The 18153-nt window shown below is 39.9% G+C and overlaps 1 protein-coding gene across 1 annotated transcript in view; it reads left to right on the top strand.

Moving 5' to 3' along the window:
* The window catches only part of fbxl16 (F-box and leucine-rich repeat protein 16), a 36128-nt gene that overhangs the window by 17163 nt on the left and 812 nt on the right, over positions 1-18153 (top strand). Inside the window, exons 3-5 of the mRNA XM_046039747.1 lie at positions 8959-9673; positions 14259-14501; positions 15415-15680. Coding sequence (XP_045895703.1) covers positions 8959-9673; positions 14259-14501; positions 15415-15680 — 1224 coding nt within the window. The remainder of the gene's footprint in view (positions 1-8958; positions 9674-14258; positions 14502-15414; positions 15681-18153) is intronic.

The following is an 18153-nucleotide window of genomic DNA, read 5'->3' as shown; positions in this document are numbered from 1 at the left end:
TGATTTCCAAAGGAAATGCAAAATTTACTTTCATCAGAGAACATAACTTTGGACCACTCAGCAGCAGTCCAGTCCTTTTTGTCTTTAGCCCAGGCGAGACGCTTCTGACGCTGTGTCTTGCTCAAGAGTGGCTTGACACAACGAATGCGACAGCTGAAACCCATGTCTTGCATACATCTGTGCGTGGTGGTTCTTGAAGCACTGACTCCAGCTGCAGTCCACTCTTTGTGAATCTCCCCCACATTTTTGAATGGCTTTTGTTTCACAGTCCTCTCCAGGGTGCGGTTATCCCTATTGCTATTCCTTTTCATAATATTCTAATTTTCTGAGATACTGATTTTGGGGTTTTCATTAGTTGTCAGTTATAATCATCAAAATTAAAAGGAATGAACACTTGAAATATATCAGTCTGTGTGGAATGAATGTATACATTATACAAGTTTCACTTTTTGAATGGCATTACTGAAATAAATCAACTTTTTGATATGACCAGCACCTGTAGCTGAACGCTCTGGCTCCCATTCTACTTTTGTAGACTCTAGGAACCACAATTAACCCTGCATTCTGGGAGCGCAGTGCTCTGGTGGGGTAGTAAGGTACTATGAGCTCTTAAAGATAATATGGTGCCTGACCATTAAGAGCTTTGTAGGTGAGAAGAGTGATTTTAAATTCTATTCTGGATTTTATAGGAAGCCAATGCAGAGAAGCTAAGACAGGAGAAATGTGATCTCTTTTCCTGGTTCCTGTCAGAACACGTGCTGCAGCATTCTGAATCAGCTGGAGAGTCTGATAATAAGGAATTGCAGTAATCCAGCCTAGAAGTATGGTTTTCTCTGGACCCCTGCCAAATCTGACCAGTGATCATTCCGCCGCTGCTCTAGGTTGTCATGGATTTGGTCCGCTAATAAACTTGGCCAGATTTCTAGAAATGAGAACTGCTCCTTCCCAAGTGGGATGGATGCCGTCTCTCCGAATCCGACCAGGTCTTTCCCAGAAAGTCTGCCAATGATCTACAAAGCCCACATCGTTTGCTGGACACCACCTCGACAACCAGCAGCGAAATGATGACATGCGGCTATACATGTCATCACTGGTCAGATTTGGCAGGGGTCCAGAGAAAACTACGGTGTCCGACATTCTTTTTGCATATGTACACACCAACTCAACATTTATCTTAGTGACCTCCGATTTGTCATTACCGCCGACTTGAATAACAATCTTACTGTATTTAAGTTTATCCTTAGCCAGCAGTTTCAAATAAGACTCATTTTCGCCCGCTCTGGCCACAGGGATGCACTTAACTATGGCCGCTGGTTTCGCTAACTTCACATTTCTCAAAATGAAGCTGACAATGATCAGAGTTGGTTTCTCAGCGTGTGTGTCGCTGAGTGGGGAAAATCTGTTAGAGACGTGAACAGGTTGGTGGTGACCCGTGGACTTTGAATGCTTACGACTATTCGTCCTTCAGACAGTCACCCAACCACCCCTTCCCGGCTGCTCAGGAGATGCCGGGGGAAAGCTACCAGAGGCTAACTCAGGTTGGTCCGCACCAGCTACCGGGGGACAGGCTAGCTTCAGTAGCTAAAGACTGATCTACCAAGGTGCGGAGCCGGACTTCTAAATCACTGAGCCTCGCCTCCATGTCTATAAATAAACTACACTTATTACACGTACCATTACTGCTAAAGGAAGCAGAGGAGTAACTGAACATCTGACACACCAAGCAGGAGAAAGTAGGAGAGAGAGAGGGAGAAGGAGAAGCCATCCCTAGCTGCTAAGCTAAAGTTGCTAACGGCTAAGCTAAAGTACGGTAGCGTTAGCTACCAACTTTTGAAAACAACTCTGAGATTAAACAGCAGTTTCTTAAAGATGGAAAGAACTGTGAGTGCTTAGGCACAAGTACTGTAAGAATAAATGTTTAGCGGACAGTTGGCCACTGTAATCTAACAAATTTAACTGGTATTTAGCGAGAGCAGCACAACACGCTAACAACACACAAGCACATGAAACGGAAATGAGTCAACATGCTTACCGCAGCATGTCAGCACATCAGCCGTAAACCAACCTGTGAACAGCTACATCCTGAAGTTCATTGTCAATGTTTACAATGAATGAACAGTCCATAGTGAAGATCAACAGATAAAAAACTGCTCTAAACAGTAAAAATACCAATAATCATAGGCTCCTCATCTAATAAGCAGAGTTGCTCACCAGTCTTTGAGCTATAGTCCAAGTCAAGTCTCAAGTCACTCGTGGTTATAATGTGTTAAATGTTGTATCACCTGCTGCGTTCAATCCAGGCTGCTTATAAAACTGCATAGCTATAAGGGATTATGTCACTGTAACCTGTGTTTTTCACTTACAGAGCACAACCATGTAATGTGCAATGCAATTAATGACAGCTTAGTAACTACTGTAAGTCAACATCTCCCCCAGACTCTCAAACCAGTGTAATGTTAACTAATGTAAAATAAAAATGTATCGTTATATGATCAACACTAAAACCTGTAACATGGTTTTCACTTAGAGAGCACAACCATGTAATCAAACCAGTGTCTCATTTAATGAAATCAACACTTTTCAGGGAAGTTACCTTTCAGTCAATACGTAGAGGCTGCAATCACTTTCTGGCAGGTGAAACACTGCATTTTATGACTTTTTTTTTTTTTTTAAGACTTTATTTTATATATAACTCAGCAGTAAGTCATGTTAATTATAGGCTACAGTTGTTTTCCAAATATAAACAAGGATATTAGACATACGCCTACCAAACACATAATCCATCGGCAACAACAGGCTTCTATTATTGCCTATCAATACATAAATGTCAGACCTGGTTATGCTATAAACTGCAAACACTTTTTGACAATTGACCACAATTATGATTATTCCGTTACAAGAAACAGTAAAGTTTCCCCAAGACATAGGCCTACCTTTTCTATTACCACGGACATAAAGTTAGGTTTATTTGCAGGTTGTGTCTGTTTGACCCATATGCAGCAGTAGTTCTGAACGGATGATCACTTTTCAGCCCGTGTTTGTTGTCCTCTCTCAAGTGTGCCCGTGCACAGCTGATACGAAGCTGCATTACGTAGGCAGGTTATAGGTAACGTAGGAAGGGAATAACAGCAAGCTCATCAGAAGTTTCCTAAAAATAAACATTGTTCACCAGTCCTGCACCTCGAGTCTCAAGTCGAGTCTCAAGTCACTGTGTGTGCAACTTAAGTGTGACTCGAGTCCCCATCTCTGCTAATAAGTTTACATTCTATTAGTTTGTTGTATGCTGATAGATCTTTACATGATACAGACAGCCCTTCCTTAAATGTGAAACTAAGTCCATGTCACCATCAGTTATAGTGTGTGTGTGTGTGTGTGTGTGTGTGTGCGTGTGTGCGCACGTGGTGTAAAATAGCAATAACAATAATGTATTTCATCTATACATTATTGTATTCAGGCAATTCAGTATAATCTTGCTTGGCTGTGTGAAGCTGTATTTTAATTATTAATTTGAATGTCCCTCTCCTTGGTGCAGTCATTTATTCTAAATGTATACTTGAAACTAGTAGCACAGAAAACATTATGGCATAGTTTCCTTTGCTGTTGATTGCTCTTGTGATAAACCTAGTGAATACTAAAGAAGGCTATGTTGTAAACTGATTATTTTGTAGAAATCTGAGGAGTATGAAACAACTGCGTGAGTGTGAATTCAAATAAATTGGTAAGGAAGTCAGAGTTGTGTTAATATTTAATGTTTTGTTGTAGAAAAAAATTAGATAATTGTGAAAAGTACCCTTTTTCACTTGAGTCCCTGCCCCCCCCAAATATCTGGGCACGTCCCTGGCCTTCATCATGTAGCTGTCTTTGTATTAGAAATTTAAAATTTAGTTGGAGTAAAAAACTTGCTATAGCTAGCTGTTATATAAATATTTTCAACTTAATCAAATCTACCATTTAGGTGGACAAAGTGCTTGTTTTACAGTGTAGTGATTGTAGATTTGTGGAGATAAGGGTTTTATTGTGAAGAGCTGGTTGTCCTGTTATTGTTGCTTCTGGTGACTCACAGGCAGCAGAGTCTGCAGCTGCTTCAGCATCCCTGCCTCCATGCCTGACAGAGACACCATAGCCGCATGACATAACAGAAGGAGGAATGGTAAATATAGATTTTGCTGTAGCCTTACAATGAACATTTTACTTTAGCTCGGCCCTTTATATCTGAGTGAATGTTTTTCACCTGTTCCCTGATAGGTTGGCCTAACAATGTTCTGAAACATTTCTGTATTGTTTTTTTAAATGTTTCACAGTGCTAGCTGTAGCCAGTCTAGTTGACAACATTGTTGAATTATGTAACGGATGAACATCAGTGACGCTACAGTGGAGGAAGACCCAGTCTCCATCTGCTAAGGGACCACTAACAAATACTTTAAATTGATAACATTGTAAATGCTGCTGGATGTGGTCATATTGAAAAGTGCTTTTGATCCCCTGTAGAAAGTATGTACATATAAGTAGATGCATGTGTAAATGAATGTAGCAGGTGTTGATAGTGCAGCTGGTTTTGTCAGTAGAGTGGGACAAAGAGATGCTGTTTTGTGTGAAGCCCTATAGTCAGCATGTTACATAACTGAGCATTTTGTGCCTGTGAGCTGTCCTGCTGTGGCTGATAGAGTGAGATCACAGAGACCAGGCTAGATGAGACCATGGGCCACAGCATTCATTTACACTATGATGTGTTTTCACTTGGATACAACATCCAGCTCTTATGAATGCAAACAACAAAAGAGAAGCAGCCTATTCAAACAGCATGCTGACGATAGTTTAACTTATTTTCAAATGCAAAATCTGTCCTTATAAAAGCTGCTCAAATGTAATGATGTTTTTCTGTTTTAAATCATTATAAATTAAAAATATAGCCGTGAGTAGCAATGATCGGGATCCAAGCAAGTCGTGAAAAATGCAACATGTGACATTTTCAGAGGAGAAGACCAGACGCAGATGATTTGAGAGATTAAAGTATTTGAGATAATTGCAGAAACACAAACTTGATTTTTACAGCATCACCTTACAGACTATGATCTGAACAACCCCATTGTCATCAAGCCTGGCTTGAGGATTTGAACCCTGGAACTTTAAATCAGCAGAGTAGGTAACTTACTAACTAGAGACTGTTATCACACATCTTCTCACAAGTTGAGGTGGTGACGTCACATGTGCCGGACCGGGATAGTTTTGTCAGTTTAAACTTAAAACGCTTACAAAAGTCAAGATGTAAGTGAGAAAATTCTGATAAAAATCACACATTATTCTGCCGGTTTTGGGTGTGTTGTATATTATTTTGCTGGCGTTTGATCCAAAACTAAGCAAGAAAGAAAATGTTTTGCATACTATACAAGTTATGGCAAGATACTGAATATCACTGCAGACTCACCATTTGACCGATCTAAAAATCCCTTGCAACACTTGATATCGGCCATCCAGAGAATGTCTGTGTTGATATTGGTAGCGTTTCAAGAAAGACTTGTGGAGATATAGATGTTAATTGAATTAGCATATTCTGAAAAATATAGAGTCACTGACTTCAGAATTGACCACAGGTTGCAGTGAGGCAATGTGAACATTTGTCACATATCAGTGGATGTGCTGAAAAAATTTCACCTCTCTAAAACGCACGGTAATTTTCTTAGATTTTTTAAAGTTTGGAATGTGAAATGTCTAGAAATGTACATTTGTTATAATAAGCCACACCCACGTTGTGCAGTCCTTACCAAATTTTATGCATCAACTGAGTAGTGACCCTAGATCATAGAAACTGAATTTTGTAGAAATCCATGCAGCAAATTACGAGGTATAAACTATGCCAGTGTAGTGTATAGAAAGTGTAGTGCCAACGAGTGGAAGAATATCCCAGGACAGCTCAGCGAAGCTCGAAGCATCTGAGCAGACTTGTCAAGTCTGGTTACAATAGCTTAAGCCAATTTTGATTTACGGGCGTTTATGTAAAACTGTACATAAAGACACAAAAGTAAAACAGATTGATGTATCAAAATTCTTTTGATAACTTTTGATCAGCAATGTCAGTAGATGATCCCGCTAAAGTTTCAGGTTGATTGGCGAAAGTGCCTGGGACGAGTTCGTAAAAATAGGTTTTAGAGAAAAGTGATAAAAAGTTGCATAATTTGACATTTTTAGAGCAGAAGACCATTGGAGCAAATATGCAGATAAATCCAGAGATTAAAATAATCAAAGCCGTTTTCGAGATAATTGCCAAAACGTAAAGTTCATTGTTATAGCGCCACCATGAGTTCTATGATTTATTTTTTATTTATTTAGTTCTATGAGGGACATTTTTGCCTGAGTAGTGGGTGGAATTTGCAACCCACCTGCCAATTTTGGTGAGTTTTTGTTCAGCAGTTTTTGCTGCCCAAACACTTTTAGTGGAGAAAAAGAAGAAAGAACAAAAAGAAGAGGAAGAATTTGCTTGGATCCCTTATAATTTTGTTATTGATGTTAAGACAAAATATATAATTTGAAATAGAGGGTTATATTGATAAAACCTAGTAGATGCAATGTTACATCAGGATGTTGATATAAGTCTTGGAGCTGTGGAGTCTGGATCTGTGGTTGCTAGTCACCTGCCCCCGTGTTCCTGCTCGACACCCTCTGCTAAGATTATTGTTACTAGTCCTATTGTTATTATTGTTATTATAATCATTAACATTACGATTGTTATCATTAACACTGCTATAAATATCTGCACCATTCATTCAGTCTATAGCAACATCACCTTAACTGTCTCTGTGTGGATATTGTGTAGGCTGCCTCCCTCCCCTCTCTCTCTCCTTCCCTCCCTGTCTCTCTGCCCTCTCTCTCTCCCTCCCTCACCCCCAACCGGTCGAGGCAGATGGCCGCCCACCCTGAGCCATGGTTCTGCTTGAGGTTTCTGCCTCTTAAAAAGAAGTTTTTCCTTGCCTCTGTCACCTAGTGCTGCTCTTGGTGGGAACTGTTGGGCTTCTGTAAATAGCATCATAGAGTACGGTCTATACCTGCTCTTTTATGAAAAGCGCTCTGAGATAACTGTTGTTGTGATGTGGCGCCATATAAATAAAATTAAATTGAATTGAATATAATAAATATTGCGGAATATCAACTGAGAAACGCATGTGGGATACGTTGGCCTTCAGGGCCCTCTGGCAGAAAGCTTTCTGCCTTTTCCCCCCTAAACCTAACCAAAGTAGTAAGCCTTTCTGACAAAAAGCCCTCAGGGTGAGGTTGAAGTTTAGGTAGGCTAATATGAAGGGAGTTGGATTCGGATAGCGTCTGAGGCAGATGAAATGGTCTGTTAGCATTTTTAACTAGGATAATGTTTTCGTAACATTGCCGTGACGAGTAGCGACCTTATGTTTACATCTCACAGCTGTTTAGAGATTGCTGTATTACAATGTAAATGCTCCGTACATGTATAGCGCCTTTCTAGTCTTTTCGACCACTCAAAGCGCTTTTACACTACAGTACTCTGCATTCACCATTCACACACATTCATACACTGAGCCTAAGCTCAAACAGAAACTAACATTCACACACATTCATGCGGAACAGCCGCCAGGGGAAATTTGGGGTTCAGTATCTTGCCCAAGGACACTTCGATTTGCAGCCTGGGGGAGCCGGGATTCAACCGCTCTACCTCCTGAGCCACAGCCACCCCTACGGTGGTCATCTTAATTAATTTAACGTAGCAGTGAACGAAAATGCACGCAGATATGCATTTTCTTTTGCCATGGATTGCGCTTAAAGTATGCATATAAGATTAAATAAAAATCTTTATAAATATTACTTATATACCGTGTAAGAGTTTATAGAAGTAGTCATAGTGGTAGTTTTGGCTAAACAAGTGAATTGAAAAGATATAGATAGAATTGCCACAGTATAAACTGTATAGCAAAATGACAGATGTATAATGTCTCATGGTATCGCCATATTTTTCAACCCTAATTTCAAAGTAATACTCTCCTGTAAATTCGCCCACTTGATAGGTGGCTATGAAAAGTTAATGACTTTAAGTTGGATTGCAGTTGTGGTCAGCTTGGATTCACAACAGTTGGAGGATGAGCTGTTCCGGGAAACCGTAGCCTACAAAAACACGTTGTTAGGCCCAGCATGAAACTCTTTTAAATTCTACTAGAGATACCAAAGAATCCATATGTATGCTAATATACTGATGTTAGGAAAATTCTGCATAAAATGATCTTCAAATGCCTTGTCACCCACTCCGTAAAGAAAATGTCATTAAAAGGCTGAAACTCTGAAACTAAGTTTGCAAGTTTTGCAAATGATGTGTAGTGTGAGCACAGGGCACCCTGTGCTGTAGTAGTTGTGTCCAGGACACTTACGTTTGTCTTCAACAAGCACAGCAGCACAATACAAGTTCACATAGAGATGTAAAATAATAGTAATGGTAGTGTTGATGATAGAATAGTAATAAGGTATAATAATAATAATAATAGTAGCAGCAGGTGCCGAGCAGGAACGCTAAACTATGGGAGAAGGAAGAAGTCAAGTAAGTAACATGCATTAATGGGATAAGAGTGCATCCAGATGGAGAGGGGCAGGAGGAGAGAGGAGCTCATTGCATCATGGGAAATCCCCCGGCAGTCTAGGCCTATAGCAGCATAACTAAGGGATGGTTCAGGACTCACCTGAGCCAGCCCTAACTATAAGCTTTATCAAAGAGGAAAGTCTTAAGCCTACTCTTAAATGTGGAGATGGTGTCTGCCTCCCAAATCCAGAATGGGACCTGATTCCACTGGAGAGGAGATTAATAGCTAGTGGCTCTGTGGATCTGGTCATAGTTTTTATTAAATTTAAAAAGGCTTAACACACCCTGGCTCTTTATAAATTAGTCTGACTAAATTAGTATGTTTTCAGTGTTTAACAACATACTATGGATCTTTTTTTTGTCACCAGGTTCCCAATGTTGAACATGTCCACCCCCAGCGAGCTAAAGCCTCCCTGCGTGACTCGCAATGGTATGGTGAAGTTGCCCTCCAGCCAGCCCAACGGTCTGGGCAGTGCGAGTATCACTAAGGGGACACCTGCTGCAAAGAACCGCCTGTGCCAGTCCTCATCTGTACCCTCCATCCTGCCCCCTCCACCGTCGTCCCTTCCCTACCACCACCACCACCACCTGGACAGCCCTGGCATGCCCAATTCAGCAGCCTCTCTCTTGGGCTCTGACTTGGAGCCTGGAATGCCTCTAGTGAGCTTGAAGCCGTCCTTTCGTCAGCTTCCCCCTCTCACTCTACCGAAACCCATGTTACTGGAGCGCCAGCTTGTCCTGGATGAGAAGCTGCTCAACCGATTGCTCTGGTACTTCACCACAGCTGAAAAATGTGTGCTGGCACAGGTATGCAAGACATGGCGCAAGGTGCTGTACCAGCCGAAGTTCTGGGAGGGAGTGACACCCATCTTGCATGCAAAGGAGCTATATACCCTGCTGCCCAATGGGGAGAAGGAGTTTGTCAGTCTGCAGGCCTTTGCCCTGCGTGGCTTCCAATCTTTCTGCTTAGTGGGCGTGTCAGACCTGGACATTTGTGAGTTCATCGACAACTACCCGCTGTCCAAGAAAGGTGTTCGCTCAGTCAGCCTCAAGAGGTCTACCATCACAGATGCCGGTTTGGAGGTGAGTCAGCATGTGTTTTGACAGAGGTAATTGGATGAGAATTTTCTCTGATCTTAAAGGTGATTCTAAAGTTGGACATGGTGGGTAGTTCAGAATGCCTGGGAGATTACAGCATTCCTAGCTATACACAGAACCCTACCAGCTCTTCCCTTGCAGACAACAAAGTAGTGGCTTTGGTCAACAACAGCAGTGAGCCACTAATATATTATGGTTATTTGTGGAAAGAGCCACGCAAATATTTTGATTATTTACCATGTAATATATTATATTTGATCTCATTCTAGTAAGAAGTCTTCCTGCTTTCCTTGTTTTAATTTGCTGTTGATACAAACTCAACACTTCCTCCATGTTTACCTGTTGTTTTGATAAATGTTGTATAATTTATAAGAATTTTCAATATCAGTACAACATTATCACGTCATACTCATCACTCTGCTGCTCTATGTTTTTCTTGTTAACACAAATACTGTTTTCATTCATTCATTATTTCCATTTGCATTTGCATTAAAAGCATTCACAGGAAGTATTGAGTTTTATTAACCCTAGCTAAAAATGTACTGTATAGCAAAAAATGCAAAGGAGAAGTGAAAAAATAAGAATGGAAACAGTGTAGTGTTAAAAAGAGAAAGTGACATCAGCATAATGGTGAGTATGACATGACTGTTGTACTGATGGAATTAGTGCTGTGAAAAATTTTACCTCATAAGCCATTAAAGTACAGATCATTTCACCCCACCTTATAGTGTTTTCCTGGTCCTCATTACTGAACAGCCAATTATTTTGAAAACTGGCTTTTAATTGAGCAAGCTAAAACAGAGACCGACATACAGAGACAGCTTTACACAACATGCTAGAAACTCCTGTAAACTCCCACTGCAACGTTGCAGTGATATTTTTATCAGGTTGACGTTGAAATAATCACTGCTCGTTACATGATAACGATACATGTAACTGCATATAGCCAACATTATACTTTGGCGTTAGCTCGTCTACTGGCTTTTCAATATCTATTTGTATATCTTCCACCTGAGGCTCAGCAATTTGAGCACAGCCAAATTAGATTGTTGCCACACGTTAGCTGGTGAAATAATGTAAAAAAGACATACAACTGTAGTATTTTGCAATAACATTAACATAACATTAGTAACTGCTCGCCGTTAGCTGGCATGCTAACATTATCTAACTTGAGCCAACTAAAGTACAAAATCACAATATATTTCACGTGATTTGCAGTTATGTTAGTTTACTTATCCAATAGGATGAAACAACTCTGAGTTGTTTTTTATATCCAAAACAAAGCAGCAGTCTTTCTGTGAGTCAAGCCCTTCTGTTTTTCTCTGTTTTCACCTGACATCAATCTGATTCTTTGCCTGACAGACTTCAGCACAATAAACATTTTGGTTGCTTTTTATCCTCACCTGGAGTTTGAGGTCTGTGTTGTGCTGGGAGCCGGGCAATTTTTTGATTTACAGACTCCATTTTGTTAGCTGCACTTTTGTCACTGTGTGTACAGAATCAGTAGGCAAGAGGCTTGGGAGTGCTGTCCCTACACATAGGGAATAAAAAAGTGATTAATTTCATTCAAAAACTACATACAGACCCTTTAAGCAAACAAAATAAAAGCAAAAAATAATAATAAGCTACTGATTACTGCATTATATTTTATTATATTTTTACATTGTGAATTGTTATCTGACACCTGAATTCTGTGCTTCCCTTTATAAAAATAAAGACATTTCCACCATAAATTGGTGCAGAAAATGGCCCCACAATGCAGGAAATTAAGTGGAGAGAGACTGATTTAAAAGCCGTCACTTTCAAGAGTGTCATTAAGTGACACAGTAGGTTATTGTTAACATTTAACAATAACAATACAAAATGTATTTAATAACTTGCATGAATTATAGGTACGTTGCATTATTTTCACCACAGTTTGAGTATTGAGAACTTGATATTCTTTTATATTTTGAAATAATTTCTGAGGTCAATAAGTATCTCATTTTTATTTTCCAGGCAAATCCTCTCCAAAATGAGTTCTGGTAGTTTTGTGAATTTGATTAAATGTATGTTTCCATTCTTCATCTGTTATTTGTGTTCCCAACTCTTCCCATTTTATCTTCATATTACCTATTCTTTCTTCGTTGTTTGTGTTATGGTAACAGAGCATGCTAGACAGCAGTGGCAAAACATTTGAAGACACTATGATTTTTGCTTTGCTTACATTCTGTCATATTCTATTTATAGTAGCAAAAGAGTCATAATGCCTGCAGAGTTTTTCTCAGATGGCTGCTCATATCCACCTAGGCTAGGCTGCTATTCTGGGATGAGGGGAGTGTTGCCATGGAGAAAGCTGGAATTGTTGGCTGCCTGATCTATATATGGACTTTACCATTGTGTATTGCTGATTGGTGCATTACCATTTTGTTGCACCTTCAAAAAACAGATAATTTAACTTGAAAAAAGAAAAGGGAGTTGTGACCAAATGTCAGCTCTGTATTGTGAAATGCTATGTCCTTGTTTTTTTCACATTAACAAAGTTTATTGCAGCTCCTTGTTTTTTCATTCAGTTTTTATTTCAAAATGTTCTTTTTGCAATGTTTTATTTCATGATGACAAGTCTTTTGAGTCAATTGAGTCAAAAAGGCCAGGGGTCTCATTTATAAACAGTGCATACATACAAAACAGGGCTGGAAAAGTGCGTCTGCCACTTCCCAAGCAAAGCTTGTGATCTATAAAAAACAAACTTGTCGGCGAATGTGCATCCTGTAAGTAAACTCTAAGCACATAATGAGGAGAAATGAGAAACGGCGACTCACATGGCAGAAGGATGAAACGGTTTGAAATTAATAGACCTACTAATGTGTAAAATAAATAAATATTACCTCTGAGTAGTATAGGCTTAAAGCCTTTCTTAATAAACACCCGTTTGACTGATTTTCCCTGAAGTGCGCAATAAAAAACTTAATTTGCGGCGCACAAAAAAAGAACCATGATTGAGGATAATAAACACAAACGGAGATATCTGGTTCTGCAAAATAACACCTCAAATATGTTGGACAGTTTAATCGGGAATCGTTTAATTAATAGCCTACTTAATGCACTGAAATTTATTCTCATAAATAAGGTGAACAGGAGACAAATTACATTTAAATTTATGCCGTTTTCAGTGCGTCAGTCGAGCATAGTTTCATACAGCATACATTTCATACATCGAACAAAACGCTGGGCGCCAGCATGTGGATGTGATGCGCTGCTTGTAAAACGCCTTATGGAAAATATAACACTATTTTATTAAAGATAACTTTCAGTGTGTTTCACATAAAACAAGTCATCTTTCTTTTAACTCATCGGTAGCCTCGTTAAGTGAGTGGACTGTTTGTTATAGGCAACTATGGGCGTTTGAAGGGTCGGACATGGAGCTCCCTTACATGCGCCACATTTCATGTGTCTGAATATTTTTTGGCATACGCCATTTTTGGCTTTTGGGCGTAGGTACACTTTTAGTGAGGTTTCTACGCACAGTTTTATAAATGAGAGCCCAGAGCTAGTAACATGATTGGCTGTTTCTTTGGTCTGAATGAGCTTAACTTGATAAATGACAGAATAAAAACAAAGATTATGAAAATAGAGGTAAAGAAAAAAAAATCATTGTGTCTTCTGATGTTTTGACACTGCTGTGTAACATGCTCTGTTACCACAATACAAAACAAGAGGCATTTGTGTTCTAATATCCAGTTATTATATACATATTAATAACCAAAACCAGATTAAAGGATAGTAATATTTATGTACCAGATATTTTTTGTCAGTGTACTTTTTTACATTTTTGATATTAAAATGCGGATTAAATTTTCTCTTAATTTCCTCTTCATAACTTCATTTGAGTACTTTGTATTCTCAAAGAAAAGCCAGTATTCTAATAATCTCAAAAAAAAGATGGGGCCATAGCCAGGATGAACAGCTAAAGGCTGGATGTTAATAAAGACTGGGAAAAATTATAAATTGGTAACCCTTTAATTTAAGTCCCCTTTTTAGTATTTATAAGCATTATACAAACATTTAATTCCACACTATAATGTATTTGTAACTATAAGGATATTATTACATGTTAATGTACAATCTTTGTCAGTAATTAAAACTTCTCCTATGAAGACATATTTCATATTATTCCAACTGTGTTTTACCATATTGTCATAACTTGGGGCCTTTGTTACATGTGTTCATTGCTATCCTTTTCTTTTTGTTCCCTAGCCCTTACTGACAGACAATGCTGGAGAGCTGGTACAATATACACCAATCTTTTCACTGGTGCTTACACTAAAATGGCATCATGTTGTTAAAACACACGGATAGGCTGACTCATTAGATACATAATTAGTATCATGAATACAACAGCTCATGCTGATTAGAACACTGTACAACTGTGTAACTTAAAATGGAGTTCTTGTGTTGGACTATAGTTAGAGAGTAATACTGTGTAAAAATACTGCTTATTTTTTGGTACTGTCTATTTACTCTTTGTCTCTCTGTAACCATATTTCACCAGCTACATGAGTGAGTCAAACTTGTGGCCTTTATGTTGCAGGTTATGTTGGAGCAAATGCAAGGCCTGATGCACCTTGAACTCTCAGGCTGCAATGACTTTACAGAGGCCGGCCTGTGGTCCAGTCTGAATGCCCGGCTAACTTCCCTCAGTGTCAGTGACTGCATCAATGTGGCGGATGACGCCATTGCTGCTATCTCACAGCTCCTGCCCAACCTATCAGAGTTGAGCCTGCAAGCCTACCACGTCACTGACACGGCCATGGCCTATTTCACAGCCAAACAGGTAGGATGTGAAAACAAGAGAAACCAGCTTGGTTTGCTAACTGTCCACATTCATACATCTTAATTCTCATTGTGGATCTCAATTATTCTGTTTCCGATTTTTTTCACATTATTAAAAAATATATATATGTGGCTGTTGGGGGACTGTAATAATCTCTGCCTACCTGTGTGCACTCTGTCCATGCTCTCATTGTGCATTTGAAGGAGGGGTGGGATTATTTTGTTTGGACACTATCAAGCTGTCTCAACGTTACCTACCCTATCTTTAACAATGGATCAGTCTAACGTGACAAAAGCCACTCATAGTGACAATCTCACAGAGAAGCGGCGATGATGGGGTCCAAGCAGATTGTGAGCATTTTCACCAAGTCCTTCACATTTCTGGCATGTCATCCGAACCCTATTCCATCCATTCTTTCCTTATCGTAGTCAGACTGGACATCTCGGTTTAAATCATTCATGTTCTTGGTCGCTGTTCGTCCGAGGCATATCACTCTTACATCCAAAATTAAGTTAATATCTGTGTAGCTCACTCTCACCTCAGCTCCATTTAAATCCACTGAGTCTTTTGGGGGCCCGTAATCCTCTCAAGTGACTCTAGTCCAGAGACACTGAGTGTCCTCCTTCCCGGGCTCTAATACATCCATCCAACCTTTAAACTCTCACTGCTAGTTGAGAGTTGCTATTAATCTGAAAACTTGTCAGGGGCCAAGTTTATTGAAGATGCAGACGTTGGAAGGTTTCTTATTTTGGTATTGAGCCTATATCCAGGAAAAGTGATGTATTTTGGATTTGGATTTTTAGAAACCTTGGTATGGAGGTGGCTGGTTTGCACATTGAGACAAGAACAGTATTGTCTGAGTAGGAATCTATTCACTTAAATCAAACAAACTGAAATTATCTTCCACCCACAGGGCTACACCACCCACACTCTGCGACTTCACTCCTGCTGGGAGATCACCAATCATGGTGTGGTCAACATGGTGCACAGCCTTCCCAACCTGACTGCCCTCAGCCTCTCTGGCTGCTCTAAGATCACTGACGATGGAGTGGAGCTGGTTGCTGAGAACCTGCGTAAGCTTCGCAGCCTGGACCTGTCCTGGTGCCCTCGGATCACAGACATGGCCCTGGAATACATTGCCTGTGACCTGCATAAACTGGAAGAACTGGTGCTAGACAGGTCAGTGTGTTTGTGTTCCTGTGCTGTTGCTGTGCAATTTGGTATGTGCAGAGGTGGGTAGAGTACTGTACTTACGTCAGCAGTTACTCAAACAATTGAAAAAGTAGTTTTCAAGTTAATTACCAGGAGTAAGACGTAAGCTTATGAAATCTCATTGCATTTGTCATATAAAGCAAGTCCAGACTGTACTCTTTGTGATATCATTTACAGAGACCCAACAATTCCCACCATGAGCAAGCACAGAAAAGGAAAAACACCATTTTAATAGGTAGAAACCTTGAACAGAACCATGACAGGATGCATACAGATGGAGAGACATGAGGAGAGAGGAGCTCAGTGCAGTGTCTAGGCCTATAGCAGCATAACTAAGGGACGGTTCAGGACTCACCTGAGCCAGCCCTAACTATAAGCTTTTTCAAAGAGGAAAGTCTTAAGCCTACTCTTAAATGTGGAGATGGTGTCTGCCTCCTGAACCCAAACTGGAACCTGGTTCCACAGGAGAGGAGCTTGATAGCTGAACGCTCTGGCTCCTAGTCTACTTTTGGAGACTCTAGGAACCACAGGTGCATTCTGGGAGCGCAGTGCTCTGGTGGGGTAGTAAGGTACTATGAGCTCTGATCAAAATTAACTGCGAGATTGAGGTTGTGTCCGGGATGCGATGGATCTGCCGTGATGTTTCCTGCCCATTTGCTGAATGGAGAGCAGGTTAGCACCATTGATGTTTTTTTTTTGCAGTCCTGAGTGTTGTAAATGTAAATGCTCTGTATTTGTATAGCGCCTTTCTAGTCTTTGCACATTCACCCATTCACACAAACTAACATTCATAAACAGATGGAACAGCCATCAGTTCAGGGTTCAGTATCCTACCCAAGGACACTGAAACGCCAGGGGTGTTCGGGGGCATTCCCCCACGACTTTTTTTTAATAAAGCACTTAAATGCTCATTTCTAATGACTTTTGAAAAGAGAATGTACTTACTAGTACAGCTGAAAGAGGGTCTTTGCAGTGAGAGAAGATGGAGAATAGAGATTTTGAAACCTCGGGTGCACGGTTGAGAGTAAATGCTCCGTATTTGTATAGCACCTTTCTAGTCTTTTCAACCACTCAAAGCGCTTTTACACTACATCCACACACATTCATTCATTGAGCCTAAATGCTCAGACAGAAACTAACATTCACACACTGGCGGAACAGCCACCAGAGGCAATTCAGGGTTCAGTGTCTTGCCCAAGGACACTTCGACATACAGCCAGGGGGAGCCGGGGATTGAACCGCCTTTCGATTAATGGCCAACCCGCTCTACCTCCTGAGCCACAGCCAGAGTATAGAACAAATCCTACTACATACCATAAAAACCATGGAACAGCTGCTAGTTAATGGAGCCACAGCACAAATGCATTTAGTTATCCTAATGTTACACTTGATGTAAGCTGTCTGTGATATTTCCTGTGTCTCACTTGGCCCTGACTCTCCCTGCAACAAATGTTTGTGAACACAGAACTGTCTTCAGTGCAAACTCTGATAATATGCTCCTGTATTCTTGAGAATTTTATGCAAGTAGAGTATATTACTGAATGAGCCATAAAAATACATTTTATTAATTATAAAATTATATTAATTATATTAAACAAGAAACACCTCTATAACTCTCCTAAAGTAAAAAAAAAAAAATGACTTGAGCTGAGCCCTTGAGTATGTAACTAAATAAGCCATATGATCATCAGTCTTACCATAAACTGGTACATTGGACTTTGCTGCCTTTGACTCTGTTGTGCTATTACCCTCATCCCTGCTATCTGTCTCATGTTCACCATGTCAGTGTCAGTACTGGGGCCGCTGGTCAGTTGTAGGTGGAGTTCTCAAAATCTTTACTCAAGGAAAAGTACAATTACTCCCATAAAAAGTAAAAGAAAAATTACAAACTTACTGGAGTAAAAGATTAATATATTTGATATATTTCCTCTGCTGTGCATCAGGTTAGAAAGTCATGTCTAACATGGTTATTTCTAGGGAATGAAATTGGCTTATCTGGTTGATTATGTGTAATTTAGCTATTTCTGTTTAATACAATTATTTTCCTTTTTGAATCTCCTTGAAGGTGTTGATAAGATCACTTTAAAATATCACGTTTGCTGCCCAGCCACTGTTGTTGCCTGTATTTTTTATTATGGACATGTAGCCAACCAAACCACTTACTTTGCAGTAGTACAGGCAGCCAATACAATCTGATTATTCCTAAAGCATCTATGAACATAATGTTCACAATGCAAACAATTATTGTAGCAGTAACATGGGAGCAGCTCGTTGTTGAAGCAGGGTAAGCCTTCATACAGAGGAAGCTGTGTGTCATGCGTAAAGGCCAACAGGACTGTTTTATCCACCCATATTTTCTCTCTCTCTGTGCATCTCATAAATGATTGTTTGCTGAATAAATAACAGCTGGTAGCTGCTGAGTGAAAGCCAAGATTAGTTT

The sequence above is a fragment of the Micropterus dolomieu genome, linkage group LG02, assembly GCF_021292245.1.
Source record: "Micropterus dolomieu isolate WLL.071019.BEF.003 ecotype Adirondacks linkage group LG02, ASM2129224v1, whole genome shotgun sequence".
Taxonomy (NCBI): Eukaryota; Metazoa; Chordata; class Actinopteri; order Centrarchiformes; family Centrarchidae; genus Micropterus; species Micropterus dolomieu.
Note: the sequence above shows the minus strand (reverse complement) of the source record. Positions and strands in the feature narration are given on the sequence as shown.